Source organism: Ambystoma mexicanum, chromosome 8 (genome assembly GCF_040938575.1).
Source record: "Ambystoma mexicanum isolate Mex_15411 chromosome 8, UKY_AmexF1_1, whole genome shotgun sequence".
Classification (NCBI taxonomy): Eukaryota; Metazoa; Chordata; class Amphibia; order Caudata; family Ambystomatidae; genus Ambystoma; species Ambystoma mexicanum.
Window position 1 is genome coordinate 372147114 of NC_090929.1, and position 19039 is coordinate 372166152.

General features: G+C 48.8%; 1 protein-coding gene across 4 annotated transcripts in view; it reads right to left on the reverse strand.

The window, feature by feature from the left end:
- Nucleotides 1-19039, reverse strand: part of LOC138471948 (discoidin domain-containing receptor 2-like) — a 679729-nt gene that overhangs the window by 24025 nt on the left and 636665 nt on the right. For all 4 annotated transcript variants that reach the window (XM_069609836.1, XM_069609834.1, XM_069609835.1 and 1 more), the window contains 4 exons: nt 15358-15515; nt 14558-14753; nt 9778-10022; nt 831-952 (listed from right to left, as the gene is read on the reverse strand). In XM_069609836.1, the coding sequence (XP_069465937.1) occupies nt 831-952; nt 9778-10022; nt 14558-14753; nt 15358-15515 (721 nt within the window). The remainder of the gene's footprint in view (nt 1-830; nt 953-9777; nt 10023-14557; nt 14754-15357; nt 15516-19039) is intronic.

A 19039-nucleotide genomic window follows, 5' to 3' on the forward strand; every position in this document is an offset into this window, starting at 1 on the left:
TCCCACCTGTCCCCAGCCTTTGATTTGGTCCCCACTCCTACTTCTCATCTGTCCCAAGCCGTTGATTTGGTCCCCAATATTAACACCGCCAGAGCTGTGGGGAGGGGACTCCCTACACTTCAGCCTCGTTTTGAATCGGCTAATACCAGCTTCTACCCTCCAATCGCATTGTAGACCTGCTCAGAATTCAGTTTACACATGGGAACAGTAGGTTTGCTACATAACATGCATGTCCCCAAGCTTCAGTAGTTTAATCTGGTTGTAGCTTCTCTGACAGTGCCACACACATTCAATCAGACAGTTGTATTGCTCTCTGTGATCTAGCACTGCAGTTTTTGTAAGCAGCATTTACTGTCTGGAGTCACTGTCGATGTACACGATGCTGTCTTTGATCACAAAACTGTGCACCGTTCTGCTTTGTTTCAGACTCACTGACCACAGACCAATTGTGAAATGTTTGACTTCCTGTTAAGCGATAAACATTGACATTTCGACAGAGATGAGAGAACAGTTTCAGCTTGCAGTGGAAACAGTGCAATTGTTTGCACAGATCGCACATTTCTGCAACATGCTCTTGGCATAGAGGCACACATAGTGTGTTCCATGTCCAGTGTTTGGTTCATAGTGTATGTGCGTATTATACATTTTAATTGCAGCAAATTTGCATCTGCCTATGAAGGCAACCAATTACCCCAAATTGCTTAACACCGAGGACGAGACCACATTCACCCCAAGCATGCCTAGGACTGTGCAGTGTGCACCAGAACTGTGCTCTCTTAACCAGCACTACCCCACCGTTCCCTCTGAACCGTGCACAATTGCAGCATTACCTGGCTGTTTTCGTGACATCTGATCTCAGCATTTTCACGGCCACCAGATCAGGTTGGTGGGCAAATTCGCTGTCTGAAAGTTCCAAGAATTCTTGCAGGCCTTCGGCTTCACACAAATGCACCTGGAGGAAGAGGAAGCAAGCCATTTGAAGCAAGTTGGACACAGCTGATCTATCTCCTGCCCTACATTTCGTTCAGTAACAGAGCTCCACTCCATGTTGTCAGGAGCTCTGAATTCAAGCTGCTTAAATGTAATCTCAGCCTGCTGCCACAATTACAAATGATCACACGTGGGGCTGGGTTCAATGGCAAGCAGTGTGGCTTCTTTGCACTGCAATCATAGCACAAAGGGCCACAATCCAATCATTATTTAGGAGTCAAAATCTGTGCAAGTCAAGATTTCACCGATTATTGCAGCATCTGCCTGCAATGAGGGGTCTGATGCTGGTGCAGGATTCTTGTACCCGTGGAAGTGTTTCTGAGGGGGTGCGAAAACCCTGGTGGCTGCCATTGCTGATCCCTACTGTGTGCAAGTGGGCTACGCAGAGATCACCACAGATGCGCTGAATGCAGAGTGTGGTGGCCCTTCACCATACACAAGCAATGTATTTAGAACCTGTCTCCGGCATGTGCAGAGACAGATCAGCATCGGCTTGTCAGTGCCCTACCAATGGAAGTGCTGCTGTCATTCGGGCACTTCGATTGGGCGTTTGCATCTCAATCACGATGCGGCTGGGATGTGACATGCTGGAAGTCCTGCCTTCAGCAAGATTGTGCTGAATAGCTTGTTCATATTTTGAAGATATATGTTTCCCGCCTGCAGTCAAGAATGAGAACAGACCATGGTATGTCAGAGGGATAGGATGGGGAAAAGCAGTTGAGAATGGTTGGTTTGCTGATTTTTTCCCAAAGTAGAGGCAGTATTAATACTACTGATACCTTTCTAAACCCAAGCCTTTCCACTGGATGCTCAGATCTGTTGGTTTAATATTGTAAACAACCAGAGATGGCTACGATCAAGTCTTGGGAAAAGAGTTTGATTGGATGGATCTATATGATGCACGGCAAACATTTCGAGATGGTTCATTGGTGGTTAAAGTTAATCTCACAATGATTTGCGAAAGATAGTGTGCCTTAAACATCTGTGTTCAGCCCCCACAACATGAGCATAGGTTCCAATCACAGCAGGGCTGACTGAGCGGCTCATCAGATGCAGGTCAATACATTAAGCATGATTACATTGGGTAAAACACCTACTTTTACAGTGCCTCGAAGTGGGCAGAATCCATCATACACCGCTACATTATCCTGTAGATCAGCCTCATAATTGCACATGCTCTAACCTTTTTACTTCTGCTAGAATCTAAATCTGCCACCTTTCTCCTCATGTTGTCTGGCCATATACACAGCGTTCATGATGAACTGGAAGCATCAGAGTGTGCGTCTACCACTATTTTAAACCATGGCCTAAAATTAAATTCAAGGAACATTTTACATGACTAAGGTAGATGACTCTTGACATTCAAGAGGTCATCAGTCTTTGGTCAGGACTGGCTGTCAGAACAAGAGACGCATGCAAAACCGAAAGTCGATGGCTGGAGGTTTATGAATTAATCTTAACCACTGGCAATTACTCTGGGAACCCTCAGGACAGTCTCCAGACAGTCGTTTTTTAGCCCGCAAATGAAATCAGGCTTGGCCCGACCCTAAAAAGCTCAAACTGCTGGGTCACATATCTTCAGCATGAGACTGCAAGCCACCCCAACATTTGTCGGTTTCATGAGACACCCGTCCCTCAATATTCTGATCATTTAGCGACAGTCCCGGTCGCTCCTTCCTGCCTCCCCACCATTAGTACACCTCATCTCACCTTAATGAGATATCATGTTGGAGAGTACACAAATGCTCCAATGAGACAAGTAGTCAAAAAGGTATTCTCAGTGCAAGAATGTCCACCCTTTCCCTATCCAACTCCTAGGTAACACACAGCTCAGCAACTCGCACCAACAAGGATCGATGCCGGACCACCCTGTGCCAACTACGGATCAGTACCTACTGTAGGAAAGAAGCTTGTCAACATAACTCAGGTGCACTGTGTTTGTCCAACAGAGACCAGTGAGTGTGCAGTGATGTGGCCTTGTGGTTTCATACAGGGACATGTGACCACAGGATTACATCCATGGCCTGTAGCCTATTGGTAAACATGAGGAGATGTGGCTAGTATTTAAGTTCAATAGCATGTTGCCTAAAGTTTAAGCCTGGTCTGTCTGTCTTCCCCTCTCAATCCTTCTGTATACTTGTCTGTTTATGGTGGAGATGTCCGCTTTCTCCATACACCTTATACACTGAAGACTGCATGCTCTCCCTGTCTCTCTCTGGAAATCCCTTAAAACGTATTTGGAAATATTTTAAAAGAATGAACTAAAATAGGGTTCTCCATACTGCCGGAAAATGTTTACTCTGGGGGTGGATCGGTACAAATTATTATGTGTTTCCACAGGTTCTAATGTGAACCTGCCTGGGTTTCAAAAGGGTTTTGGAATGATTTCCTAGCTTATCTGATGCCAAAATCCCAATGTATCCTGCTGCTGACAAAGGACCTAGATGTGGTAGTCAGCTTTGCAGTACAATATTTGCTGTTGTGACAGATTTTAAAGCAAACCCGCCTGTTGCTTTTGAAGAGTTTCCAACTATATAAGATGCTCGCTTTATCTTGTCTCTTCCCTCTGAGTCCACCACTTTATAAGCACATTCCTTTGTGTTGCAAGCACGTCCTCTTCACTGTGGGCCTGAAGGCTGTCTTGGGACTTTGAGCAAGAAAACTGTTGACAGCAGGATGTCCAGTAAGGAACAAGTTACTTACCTGTAACTGTTGTTCTCCAGCATGGGTCTGGCATGGATTCACATGCTCATGAATATTCCCCGTCGTCAGGCTGGGAATCCTCGGTAAAGAAAAAACCAGTATCAGTTTCGTTTCTGATCTGTCTTTCGTAGTAATAACCAATCACTGGTCTCTGCGTCATACTGACCACAGCCAATGACTGCCCTCTACCTAAGCACCGCCTCTGGCAGCCATCTTCAGATTTGGAAGCACGTGAAGTGGCAGTATGACCAAGTGAAGAGCCGCAGAGGGGCAGGCGGGAGGGTTCGCATGTGAATCCATGCCAGACCCATGCTGGAGAACAACAGTTACAGGTAAGTAACTTGTTCCTTCTCCAGCATGGGGTCTGGCATGGATTCACATGCTCATGAATAAAGAATACATAGCAGTACACACATGCACAACCACGGGAGGTGGCAAAGGCTCAACATTAAGCATCACATCAACTCAACATTAAGCATCTTACCTCCTCACCAGGCTCACCTCAGGCGAACAGGTTGCGCAGCACTGCTTGGCCGACCCTGGACTCCTCCCTGGAATCCCGGTCGACGCAGTAGAATTTCGTGAAGGTGTGCGTCGACCTCCACGTAGCAGCCCTGCATATGTCCAGCAGGGGCACACCAGATAGGAACGCCGTGGTAGCTGCGATCGCTCTGGTGGAATGGGCTCTCGGACGGCCAGGCAGCGGTCGGTTTGCCAACCGGTGACAGTACATGATACAGCCGGAGAGCCATCTGGAGATGGAAGCCTTCGAGAGAGCCTTCCCCTGATTGACAGGTCCAAAGTTCACAAAGAGTTGTGACGTCTTCCGAAAACCTTTCGTGCGGTCCACGTAGAACTTCAGCGCTCTAGCTACATCCAGCGAGTGCAAAGTCCTCTCAGCCGGCGACGAAGGCGACGGGAAGAACACAGGTAACACCAAGGGTTCGTTGAGATGAAAGTCCGACGGTACCTTGGGCATGAAGGAGGGGTGCGTCCTGAGCACTACCCTCGTGTCGTGGAAAGTCAAGTACGGGGCCTTGCAGGAAAGGGCCTGGATCTCTCCCACTCGTCGTGCGGAGGTGATGGCCACGAGAAAAGCTGTTTTCCACGATAGAAACTTCAACGGGGCCGAGTGCAGAGGCTCGAACGGAGGTCCCATGAGTTTGGTCAGCACCACGTTGAGCTCCCACGCCGGGGCCGGAGCCTTCACCGGCGGGAACGATCTGAACAGTCCCTTCATAAACTCTTTCACCAGACGATGAGACCACAAGGACGTCCGGCCCGTGGTTCTGGTGTATCGGGAGATCGCAGCAAGATGAATCTTGATGGACGCGTGAGCCAGACCAGCTTTGGCCAGCGTCAGCAGGTACGGCAGCACTTGGGGAGCCGTAATCCGTAGAGGGTTAATCTTCTGTGCGTGGCACCAGACAGAGAACCTCTTCCATTTGTGTCCGTAGCATTTAAGAGTCGAGGACGCCCTGGCCTTTGCAAGAACCTCTCTGCAATCGGCCGGTATGTCGTATCCTCCAAACTCTAGCGCTGCAGGAGCCAGGCCTGCAAGTTCAGCGACTTCGGGTCGTGGTGGAGGATGGCGCCTCCTTCCCTGGAGAGTAGATCCGCGTCCGCCGGCAGCTTGATTGGCGGGGACGCCGACAAGTCCAGAAGGTCCGGGAACCATATCTGCCTCGGCCACGCAGGTGCGACGAGGATCATCCTGCACCGTGACCTCTTGAGCTGGTTGACGAGCCGGATTAGCAGAGGCAAGGGAGGGAACGCGTAGAGGAACAGGCCCTCCCAGGGGAACGAGAAAGCATCGCCCATGCTCCTCGTCTGGGGAAACCTGCTGGCGAACCTCCGGCACTTGGTGTTCGTCGCCGTCGCGAACAGGTCGATCTGGGGTGTGCCCCACCGTCGGAAGAGGCGATCCACCAGATCCTGCCGTAGTTCCCACTCGTGGCACGAGCGCAGCTCCCTGCTGAGTGAGTCGGCGATGGTGTTTTTTATCCCTGCCAGATGAAACGGCACCAGAAGAATCCCTTGGGCGACGGCCCAATGCCACAGGTCCTGCGCCTCCTTGGACAGCGCTGGGGACCTGGTTCCGCCCTGTTTCCTGATGTAAAACATGGTGGTGGTGTTGTCGGTGAAGATCCTCACCACCTTGCCCTTGAGGGACGGAAGGAAGGACCTGAGGGCCCAAAACACTGCACGGAGCTCCAGGACGTTGATATGCAGATTTTCGGTGTGCGCTCCCCACCCTTCTAGGGAGGCATCCGTGGTCACAGTCACCTGGTGGGCTGGGGTCTGGAAGTCCATGCCCGCCGTCAGATGCGCGCGGGTGCCCCACCACCGTATCGCTCGTCGGAAACTCTCGTCGAGCTTGATCCTTTCCTCGAAGCTGCCCGTCGTCTGGATCCAGCGCGCATCCAGGAACTCTTGCAACGGCCGCATCCGGAGCCTGCACATGGGAATGAGGTAGATGCAGGAAGACATCATCCCGAGGAGGGACTTGATGGACCTCACCTTGGCCGCGTCGGCCACCAACATCCGTTGCACCTTGCCCAAGATGGTCCTGGTCCTCTCCTCCGACGGGGAGGCCAGAAGGGACACTGTGTCGAGCCTCGCTCCCAGAAACAGTGCGACTTGCGCGGGCACCAGGTGGGATTTGGCGTAGTTCACGGAGAATCCCAGGTCCGTGAGGAGTTGGACGGTCCTTGCCGTGTGGACCACGGTAGGAAGCGAAACCGCCGCCGGAACCTTTGGAGGCGCCCTTGCCTCCGCCGCTCCGAAAGGGCGTCCGCCGTTGCTGCAGTACTCCAAGGGCCCGGGCCGTCTCAGTATCCGCCTTGATGGCCTGAAGGGAATCGTCCACTGTCTTCCCAAACAGGTTGTTCCCGTCGAAGGGCATGTCCAGGACCCTGGTCTGGACGTCCTGCCGAAAGTCCGTAGCCTTGAGCCATCCGCGACGTCGAAGGCAAACGCCGTTGCCCATCTGGCGGAACCCAGTGTCGGCGATGTCCGTCGCCACGGTGATGGCGTGGTCCGAGGCCACATCACCTTCCTGCAGGATCTCAAGGGCCTCCGCCCTCTTGTCGTCCGGCAGAAAATCCAGCAGGGGAGCTATCTTGTACCAGAGTTCCCTGTCGTAGCGGGCCACGATAGCCAAGGCGTTGGCCGCTTTAATCGTCGTCGCCGCCGACGAGATGACTCTGCGTCCCATGGCATCCAATTTCTTTCCCTCGCCGTCCGGCGGGGAAGTCGACGTGGAGGCCGCACCCCCCCCCCCGCTTTCTTCCTGGCTGCCGCGGAGACGACGGAGTCCGGGGTAGGCTGCGCCCGGAGGCATAGGGGGGCCGAGTCCGGGACCCGGTACTTTTTCTCGTACCGGTCTCTTTTCGCTGGCGTCGTGGAAGGGTTCTTGAGGAGGGAAAGGCCCTCATCCCAAATGTCGTCCAACAGAGGCACTGCGAGGACCGTCTTCCTCTTGGCCTCGCGCCGTTGGTAAAGGAAGCCTTCCTTTTTCTTCTCCTCAGGGCAGAGTTGGAAAAGCTCGGATGCCCTGGCGATCATTGAGTGGAACGATCCAATCTCGTCGGGTGGAGAAGCCCTGGTGGGAGGCGACGACGGAAAATCCTCGTCGTATGCCTCGTCGTCCGTACCCGTCGCTGCCGTGTCAGTCCCCGTATCATCCCCTCGGGTGGACGGGGAGGAGGGCTGGACGGGGCGCGACGGTTGAAAAGGAGGCGGTGGATGGATCCTTCTTTTCTTGGTAGGGGGAACACCAGAAGGTCCCGGTTCTGGATCCCCCGACGGGAGAGGTTCCTCCGTCGGTAACGGAAGTCTCGTCCTTATCTCGGAGCATAAGGACTGTATAGCCAACAAAATGGCCGCTGAGTTGTCTTGCGGCGCTGGCAGAGGGGAATCCGACGGGCGAGCAGGGGCCCCGTCGGTATCCTCGACGATGTCGTCGTCGTCGCCTGCGTCGGGGCCCATTCCGACGGGCTGGTCTTGTTCCACGCCTAGGCCGTGGCTTAAGACCTCGATCAGTTCCTCTTCTGAGGTTGAGGCCGAATCTACGACGACGCCCTGCCCCCCCTTCTTCCCCACGGAGGGTTTCACGGGGGTCCTATCGATGGGCACGAAAGAAGACTCCCTCCGAGGAGGCAGGGAGATTCTGGGCCCCGAGGCCGCCACCACTGGTGCAGCCTCCACAGGCTGGGCCAGGGCCGCCGCGACCGTTTCGATAGAGGGCTTGGTCGAATGGATCAAGGCCTTCACCACCTTAGGTGCGCTCACCGCCTTATCCTTGAGGGAGGGGGCACTGCCACGCTCCTCCTCTGCCTTAGAGCTCGACCGGGGTCTCTCCAGGAGCTTCGCCGGGTGCTCGGCCTTCCTCTTACCCGACCCAGAGCGTTGGCTCGTGGTTGATGGTGCCGGGGAGGGTGCGCCCTGCCTGGCGCCCGTAGAGCCCGACCGTTCGGCGCTCCCGGTGCCAGCGGACTCGCGGTGCTTGGCCTTATGTTGGGCCCCCGTCGCCGGGGCGCCCTCAAAGGTCTTAGAAGACCGCTCAGATTTCTTCTTCTTCTCGCCAGACGGGCTCTTACCCTCCAGCCAGCTGGCGAGACGTTGATGGCGGTCCTTCATGGTCCGTTCCGACATGTTGCCGCAAAACGCACAGTCCTTCTCCACGTGCGTCTTGTCCCCATGAAGGCAGTAAAGGCAGAAAGAGTGTTCGTCCTCCTTGAAGACGTTCTGCAGCTGGCATCCAGGGCAGGCCCTGAACAGCTTTCCGGGCGTCGAGCTTCCCTTCTCCTGGGCCATCTCCGAGACCGGGCCTGAGAAGCTTCTGGAGTCCTCCGAAGCGTAGCTCGACGAAATCTTCACCCTTGAGGGGCACAGATGAATCCGACACGGGTCCCCGTTGATCGGATGTAGGATCGGTGGAGCTTGAGGCTCTTTTGACCGAAAGAATCGAAGTTTTTTGTGAAAAAGCGCGAAAAAAAGCACTAACGCTCGAGAGCAATAGCACGAGGATCCCAACACATGAACGTGCGGTAAAAATCTGAAGATGGCTGCCAGAGGCGGTGCTTAGGTAGAGGGCAGTCATTGGCTGTGGTCAGTATGACGCAGAGACCAGTGATTGGTTACTACTACGAAAGACAGATCAGAAACGAAACTGATACTGGTTTTTTCTTTACCGAGGATTCCCAGCCTGACGACGGGGAATATTCATGAGCATGTGAATCCATGCCAGACCCCATGCTGGAGAATTTATGGGGTAAATGGATGGGGGAGTTGCAGGGGTGTCCCCCGCTCCCTTTTAAAATATATGGGGGTTGCGGGGGTGTACCCCCGCAGGTTCCATGGGGTAATATCGCCGCAAAAATATGGTGAACCTTTTGTATAGCGATATTTTTGCGGCGATATTATCACATGGAACCCTTGGAGGGGATTCCAGAGCACACAAGATTCCCTTTGCCCATGTTCCAACAGACAAGCATCACACGTACACACACAAACACACACAGCACATCAACAAACCCGAATTGTGAGTTGATGGGGAGCCATTAGGATTGTGACTACCAGCTAGGACCGAAATCCCACTCACTCTTTAGCCACACCCTAATGCCACACTTTAATGCCCCACCATAAGATGATCATCAGTGCCACATACTTTCAGAAATTGCAGAGATGCACTTCACAATTACATACCGTATCCTAAAAGTCCTAACTAAGGGCAAAAGGCAGATGTTTTGAACGGCCTTGTCTAAAGCTGTTAGCATAACGTTTGGGAATAAACCCTGATCCTAGCATTAGAAGGCATTTAATCAAGGTGTATGGTGTCAGTATGGAAAGAAACTCTTCCAAAGATGGGAAGGTAAATTCTGCAGATATGAAGTAATGGGAGTTGGGTTAATAAAGTCTTCTAGTTATCTATGCAACCGTGACAAGAATCCTTGGGCTAATCTCTGCTTGCGAGACTCTCTCCGGCATTCATTTGATTGGCTTTCAACATCTGTCGTATTAAAATATAAATTTCCCCTTCACTGCCTTTGCTTGCTGTAATTTGGTTCCGTTGTCTCGTACCTCTCCGAACTGCCCTTCCCCCAGCTTTTCTTTCAGCCGCAGCTGCTCCCGGGGGAACTCCCCGACCGTGATGTCCTTCTTGGTGAGCGAGTCCACTGTGAGGGCAGGCACGGCATACATATTGTTCCCTGTGGCCCCCTGCAGGTTGACAATGTCAGTTTCGGCGTAGTGGGGCACATTGTTCTGGAAGCCCTGGTGAGGGGTGGACTGGGTGAGGTCAGGCTCAGCGTAGTCACCACTGCATGCTGTGGAAAGAAGAAGAAAGAAGTGAGCAAGGTGGGATGGATTACAGCTCATTCACGGATAATGGTTACAAATCCAGGGACATAGCCATCTTTGTGGGATACAGCAAAAGCAATGTGTGTAGCAAAAGAGGTTTCCTTGCAGCGGGTGTGCTGTGAGAGCAACATTCTAAACTGAGAGAAAACCAGAGGATGTTAGGAAACCTCACTGAGTTCACGCTTCTGTGAGTGCCCTGACATTTGCGTATAGCATGATGTAGGCAAAGGGCTGATTCTGAACACCTTTTCTGCACAAGCATAAGGATGCACTCGACCATCTTGGAGAGAGTACCCTCTAAGCCCAGCCACACCTGCATCTTTGCATTCCTATGTAAAGTCTGTATCATCTTTAAAAGACCCATCGCTATCTCCCATCCCACCAACTTCTCCATAGCTTTCCTCTAGTGATAGCATCAAAGTCAGCAGAGTAGTCTATCGTGGCAGTATATAGCCCCGCGTCCCTCTTCATGTTCGCATCCTCAATACATTTCTTTAGCGCGATAACATTTAAGCATGGCGCCATAACTAGCCCTAACTCCAGTTTGGAATTCATATGGGATGCTTTTCTTCCTTTCCCATTGTTCAATATCTTTGAGCAAAAGGTTAGTGTAGAGCTTACGGTCTGCGTCAAGCATTGCCAGTAACCTGTCATTTGCGGCTCTGTTCTGTCTACATATTTATATACCGGGATAACATGGGTTGTTTGCCAAGATGAAGGGGCCACACCACTATTGGAGATCTTTACACCAGATTTGCTATCCCATCTGATCCCGGTGCCCGCAAAGTATTAACTTTTTTTTATCATCTCCCTTATATCTTGCCTGGAATATTCAAACTGGTATCTATGTTGGCATATTGACTTTTTTATTCCCCAATACCTCTTGTCCCAAAATGTACCTGCTATATGTTGTTTCCACTGCGCCTCCTCAATAGGGTTAATAATGTGTGTTATTAGCCTGAGCAAATTTGTGACATGTAGCCCAGAATATTTTATAGTGTTCTCACTCTTTAAGGCCGTGTACACAATGTTCCATCTGGCACCGGAAACCGTCATCTTATGGGTTTTGATCCAGTTCCTATATTCGTTTTTTAATCCACACATCTTTTCTTTTAGCAATACCATGTGTGTAGACGCTATTGTGACAAACCTGTCTCGCCATTTTTCTTTAAAAGGTTTTTCCTGGCAGCTATTATGGCATCGTAAGGAATGCGCCTTTTCTCAGTATCTCTTACAACTCTTCTCCGATTACCTGCACCATAGTATTAAGCTAACATTTCTATTGTGGCCACAGTCCTCTCATAGCTGGATTCTTCGATCCTTTTAAACATCTTAGAAGGCTTCTTGCAGACGTGCGTGTTCAGTAGATTCATGTTTTGAGTTGCCACCTCATTCGCCTCCTTTCTCATTAATATAATGTGGCCCTTTCAGTTGGGAAGTCCTGATATATAGTGCCACTTGCAGCAGTGTGCTCAGTACTGCCTGATCACTTTCTCTCCAGTGCTCCCAGCCTTTATCTATAAGCAGATGCTGTATAGTGCTAGAGGGTTCATAATGTCGCCACGTAGGGGTCATGGCATCTTTCTGCCCTTCCAAATACCGTACATTGAGCAAATTGGAAAAAAGTATGAATTATTCCCATTTCACACCCGTCTCACTTTTTACTTTCGTTATTATTCCATTCCTTGTCAGGCTCTCCTTCAGCCAGGGGTGTGTCCAGGGAGTGGCACCACCCCTGGAATCTGATTGGCCACCCCAGGTGCTATGTGCATTATCCTAAACTATGATCATTATGTCTTTGTGCGCTTGTACTTCATGCCACCCCTGCATAGGTCAGTGCCCAACTTGGGACACCCCAGTCAAAAGGGTCTGGATATGCCACTCCATTCAACCCCTTATTCCCTCCCTGGCCAATTCTAGAACAATTAAAACCACCTCCCAAAATAAGGGGGCATTTGCCCACTCATCTCTCGAGCTTTGTGTAACCCACTCCAGCACCTGTATTATTCCTATGCAGCTCTTGTCTTCTGTGGGCATATAAACATTGAGTAATAACTTCATATTCTCTGTTGGAGAGCCCAGTTCTACCATGCCACACAACATGTCATTCTTAGCCCTTCACATATACCGGGTAAGTTTAATATGGCTTTTAGCACCGATCAGGACACCCATATGGGTGCGACCTCTCATAGCCATCTTTGCACCGCCTTGTATCACCGTACAGCCATCTAAATACATTTCAGCTAAAAACCACATCTCTTGTAAAAGTGTTATATCATACCCAATTCATATGTCAAAAAACATCATGCATACTCAGAAAATGGGAATGCCCTAGAAAACGTCCATGCTACAATTTCTATAGGACAGTCTCATGACCTTTCACTAAGTGTTCCTCCACCAAAACATATGTTTTCATAGTAATTCTTCAATATGATTTTCTAAACCAAACTAGCAGGCCTCCCCTTGAAGTCCTATTAGTGCCATCTCATAAAGGGATGGGCAGATAGCTCAGTTTATTGTGTGCTTATTGCTGGGAGAAGTGCTCTACAAACACGTGTGAATCATCAACTAAACTGGGCATTAGTAATACTTGTTATGACAGCACTACGACATGTATGTAGTCGCTACTATGATTAGTTTAGTTAGTTCTAGTTCATTTTCTTGAATTATTCCTACATTCCCCAAGAGAACTCCATAGGATGATTGCACGCAGACACAGGCTCTTGTTAGCATTAATCGCCAATCAGTATTATCTTTATATTTCATGACACTAGTCCGGCGAGGTGTCATCTTTAGAAATGCTCAGCCGTCTTCAACTTCTTCCTAAATTACCATACTATAGAGGTTTTGTATTAATGTTTAAGAGCAGGGTGCAATTCAGCTTTTGGCTGATGCTTCCTTTTGTTTAGGAGATGACATGTTCCTCATGGCCCTGCAGAGTAGCACATTCATGCAATGGTAGGTTGAGGCCTGCTGTTAGTTCAATGTTGTTGTCTGTCCCAGGATTTCAGACTGCATAGCCAACACATTGAATCTTCCATTGAGCAGGGATCTCAAGGGAGTTGCTTAACATGTTTATGAGAATGAGATCCTGTTTCTTCTTTCTTGTCTGTCCTGAATCTAAGACCATTTAGCTGTATGTTCTCATGACTTGTGTGAACAAGAAATTGCCGAGCCTACACCTCAATGTTCTACTTCTGCATTGCCCCTGACTTGAATCAGGAAACTCCCCTCAACATGCACTCATGATGGAACAAATACTACCCGACCTCCTTCCTGCTTTACTTTCTGCACTCTTCCCAGGGCTGTCTCTCCTCTGCTCTTAAACCACACACCCTCAGCCCGGTATCCCGGTATACAGTGTTTATATTGAATCCTATATATTGAATGCCCATATATCAAATCTTTTATCTTGAAAACCTTTATAGTGAATGTATTTAGTGTGGGGTAAAGGGTTAAATATTTTTGGGAAACAGTCGGAATGGGTTTTTAGTTGTGGGAAACAGGGGTATTGATTGGAACCCCACCCCCCAAAAAAATGCATTCACTTTAAAGGTTTTCAGTCCCCATTCTTTTCTCAGTGGACTTTGGTGTGGAACCCACACGGAACATGCCAGCATTCGTGAGACAATAGTCCAGTCCTGGTTTTAACTTTGCATTCTTGGACTTGTTATCCCAGGTTTGTAATGGGGAAGTCCAGGACTACAAGTACCCAGAATGCACATTTAAAACCAGGACTGGTGTAGTGTCTCCCAAATGAATGGATAATGTTGGCATGTATTGAGTCGTCATTACAATACGTATCCTCAGGACAAGCCTTGATGCCAGTAGACCACTAGCTTGGTAGCTAGTGCAGCATAGATGGATCAGACTACAATGGTTGAAGACATATTGTAGCCAGCCACGCGTTATAAAAGATGAAAGTGTTCAAGCCATCGGCTGGCATACAGAAACTCTGTTAAGTGTGGGCGTTCTGTTCCCCTCAATCTAAAGAACCTCCAACTCTATACTGTGGTTTCTTTGAATATATTGTAGATGGGAGAACTGCTGTGAGTTTGAGGCTACTCCCCTTGAATACAACGCACTGTTTACTTCGGTGTAGGCTTCAGTTTGTTATAGAATTTCATGCTGCACTCCTTGTGCTTGTAAGCCCTGTAATATGGTGTGTAAATATTACTGGGTCAAAGTTACTGAATCCGTAAGGCCACAGAAGGATGGAGGCCTAAGACTGTCTCACTGAAGTTCGAACCTGTGTCCTGTAAGAGGCATAGAGAGGTCCGAGGCAAGCACTAATCACGCTCAAATATCTTTTACCACTTAGGAAAGATGATCAACACCATGCTCTGTTTTTCGACAACACACATTTCTTGCAAAGAACACAGGAATTCTATGAGTCTCACTTATATGATGAGTTCTGAATACAAGATGGATGTCTTCCTTCTAAGTCAGGCTAACAATGTTTCCCATGTCTTCAGCCGAGGGGTGGGCCAAAGGCACTTACCAGAATCCTCTGCACTCTGCGAGAGTTCCGGAAGCTTGCGAGGAGGCACGATGGGCGCTTGGTAGTCTAGATCCAGTGGGAAGACACGCTCGTAGGTGGGATTCGATTGGTGGATTTGAGTCTGGTTGTTGGCAATACTGTAGCTGTAGAAGGACAATCGGATTGTGGCATCTTCTTCCAAGATCCGCCGGGGTGACTATGGAGAAGATGTAAGCAGAAGTGTGGCAATGATTAACAGCGAATCTAGTAACGCAAGAAGGCCCGTCTTATTTACATAGACTATTGTCAGGCTTCCACCATGTCCCCCAACTCATCTCAGACAGAGAAAAAAACACTTGTATGTGGCAGTGGGACAGTCATTTGTTGCCGCATGGGAAAAGGTAAATAAAGGGTTGGGGGAAGGGAAATTAAAAATAAATAAATTAAGCAGGGCTTGGGGTGGAGGCAACCCCCCCAGCCTCCCCAAAATGTGAAAAAATGTAGATGACGTTTTTTGGCAAAACACCCGTCAGAAAAAAGGGGGTCGGCGAAATGACATGGAACCCAATAAAGGGCCCAGTGACTTGGGTATATGCCAGGTGTAGTCTACCATGCAGAGGGTGATCAGAATGGCACAAAAGACCCATACCCTGCTGATGCACTAGCCGCCTGGCTCTTTCTTTTCTGCAATTTCCCCACCCTCGTTGGAACAAAGGCCTACGTGGGGCTGGTGCATGGGGCCCTAATGGGTTGTTTGAGTAGGTGAGACCACATGCTTGCAACGTCACCCGATTCTCCTTTGCCCCTTTTTGCATACACACCTTTTCCAGTCTCTTTTGGATGTACTGCTTCCAAAGGATGATGACGATTACAACCAAGAGAAGCAGGATGATGGCCACCAAGCAGCCAATCAAAATAGAGGTGTTGGACTCATCGGGTTTATCCACCGGTCGGCTGATTGTGAAAGCAGAGGTGGTTTCTAAAGGAGAAAACAAAAGCAGTACAGATAGAATGACGACCTAGAAAAGTAACAATACACTGGAAAAAAGGAGGGTTTCTCAGCCAATTAACAGGCTGAGATTAGTGTATGGAACATGAGCTACCTGTGGACAGTGCAACAGAATACACACACACTCCGCAGGCTGAATTATTCAGAGGGTCACTACCAAGCTAAGATTGTATCCTATTTACAAATGTGATTGACTGGCAGGCCATTGCCGGGTCAATGTCGGATAGGGGACTTCCATGGGGCCAATGTCACCATTGACCCTGGTAAACAAAATAAATCTAAACACTAAAAAGAAATATTGGGTACTGCCTTGGCTGGATACCAATCTGGGACTTATTCCACAGAGCTTATCGGATGCGGTAGTCGCTATATGACTTGAAAGTCAGATTTGAAGAGAAAATCCTTCATTTGCAGCCAAGTTCACTGCAGGATCAATGACTGATTACACTCTGTTGGCAAGCCACTGACTGGTATCAGGTCCTGCCCGGCAGCTTAAATGCCATAATAGATTATTATACAATTATTGGACTCTGCAGGTGCCTGGCTGCCAATCAGAGCATTGGTTTTGGAGTGTAATCTGGCTTAGAACCCTGCTAGTGGCCCCGCCATCAAAGTAAGATCTTATTGCATGCAGAGGCCTCGGTTGGTAGTCAGGTGCATGCAAGGGAAGTATTAAATGACACCATGTAGAAAAGAGCTGGAGTGTCTGCCCATTGCTAACTGGTACATATACTTGCTCGATCAATCAAAGCTTGACGATAGAGAACAGTTTTTCTATCTACACATTTTGACCATCTGTTGATATCGTAGTGGTTTTACAAATTATGTTTAACAGCAGTTCACACTGTCACCTACATACACCAAAAATAATGCAAAGATGTGAGCTGAACATCTCGTTCAGAGGATGTGCTACAATGCAGAGGTTTTCTTCCTTTCTCCAAACAAGGCTAGTCAGCAGTATCCCGATTCACGCAGCCAATGAAATCTTTAGACCATCCATTGCCGATACATAGCCAGCTCATCTCCCCTGGTAATGTGCAGGCGAGCGCCAGGCATCTCGCCAGAAAATCTCTTAGGCCAGAGATAACATTTGTACATTTGAAGCCTCTCAAACAGTACTGTTGGACTTTGCAAAAGAATACAATAAAAATGAAACATTCTTCAGTGACATTGCTGAACTCATAATTCCCGAAAACCCAACAAATGGGGACCTTCTATGCATGGCTTTTGCAGATTGTCCACCTGTGTGTTTATCATGTTTCAGCGAATGAAAGATACAGTTGCCATGTAATGTCATTTTCGCCAGTGCGTGGACCTTTTCACCCTTCAAAGACTAGACCAGTCTACTGAAAAATCATGCAATGTAACGGCACAGTTTCACATGTCATCTAACACTGACTAAACATTTTCATGCAACTAACTGCGTGACCAAACTTCAATCTACCAAGTATGCATGTAATGTAAGTTATCATTTAACATGTAATTGCAGAGCCCACAACTGTAATCAGATGCCCCAGTGATTATGTTTATACTCCACCTATTAATGCAGCATCCCCACATTAGTTGGTTGGGTCCATTGCTAAATACAGTTCTCATGCCAGCAATCACTTATTCACTGGCATAGTAAATCGCACAGTACCACATCACAACCAACATATGAGGATTGCTAAATATAATGTTACAGTACTAGTTACCTTCATCAAAGACATTTTCCTGAAATCGTAATGTATTGTATCCAAAGCCGGAAGCATAACTCACGCATGACACACATGCTCACAGAACGAAGCAATGTGTCATAGGTTTCTCAGGCTGAGTCAGACTTTCATCTCTCCGGCTCGAAAGATTGAGGAGCATGAGTGGTTAATGATAATTACTGATTGTTTGAGCCCTTAGAAGCTGGAGGAATCTAGCATGAGCTGCTATATACAATCTATCATGTATCTTGTAATAACCTTCAACTACAATACAACTTGCAGTATCATGCGCGCTCAGACAGCAGTTTGCCAAACTACCAGACAACCTAACGCTCTTTGAAGCCATTAAAATGGCAACAAGGCAATATACAATTGTCTCATCACAAAGCATGTGCGAAAAGGGGAGTAAGGAAGGAAGAGTCAGATAGGAGGAAGTCACGAGAGACAGAGAAAAACAAAATAAAATGCAAGAGATAGTTCATTTATTAACACTGAAATAATCAACTAGTGAGGAATTCGAACTCTACTCGGATACAGCCCTTGTGTTGGACACGTTGCTGCTCACTGGGCCGTGCCAGAATAAATGAGGAAAAGGGATGCTGCGCCATCCCTGGTTCAATCACTGTCTTGAAACACCCTTAAGGTTGAATGAGTATAGGGTGACAGAAAGCACTTGCAAAAAGTTCCATGCTGTCTTTTGATTGGCTGTGACTACTCACACCAAAGTATTCTAAAACTGGAGTATTGAGCTGTGCTCTCAAACCAATCAGGGACTGATCAGCGACCAAGAAGAAGCCTCTTGATTGGTGCAATCTACCCTCTCTGGAAAAAGATTTCTGGTCTGTTTCATGCTGCTGTGGAAGCATTGCATTCCCTTCACTTCGGCAATGATTTCTCCAAGGGCAAAATGCATCTGCTGATGCTGTTGAGTTACCCGAGGGGAACACACTTGCTGAGCTGGCTCTGTGCACCTCAACGCACCACAGAGGCGGCCCCCTGAAGCTCGGCCCCAGTACACCTCTGCGTACAATGTGAAGACTAGAGCTTGCTCCTATGAGCTATGCTGTTACTCTCATCCAGTGATGAAGGCGGACTAACCCGGGAGCTGCAGGGTTCTCATCAATGCGCTGATGAGGTTAAGACCTGCCTGATTTGCAAAGCTGGTCTTCAGAAAATCACAGGTCTTCCTGGCGGAATCCTCTAGAGGAAGTCCACCTACATTGTGTATGTATGTATGTATGTATGTGACTAATACACTGCAAACGTAGGTGGGAAACAACAAAGTATGGTACAAAGGGGGCACAACCAGTGAGCTGCAAGTAAGGGTGCAGTACTTACAGAGGAGCTATAATGGATGGGGGAGCTAAGGAGAGGGGGAGCCCCAGAGTTGACGTAATTTGTGTTCAGTTGTGTGAGCAGCAATTGGCAAATCACATCGGTTTTATCAACGAAAATAGACCAGAACATATATTTAGCTCGCCCGAAGGCTCGGGCTAGAGAGGAGAACTACTGGACTCCACAGACCTGAACACTGGAAACTTGTAAGCACGCTGTGGATGCGACTGCCCTTTACTAGTCGGCAATGAATCTCCGCAGGCACGGGGAAAGCTAGAAAGGGAGCAACGTGTCCAGTCAGACTGTCCCTCAACCATTCCCCGAGACACAGTGATCTGCAGTGCCTCGTTGTGGAGAAGCTCAGTGGCAGTGAGGCACCTGTGCATTGGGGAGGGATTAAAACACTGAACCACACAGTCCCTAGTGTTGCCTGTGCCGCTGTTTCTTACATACAGACAACCCTAA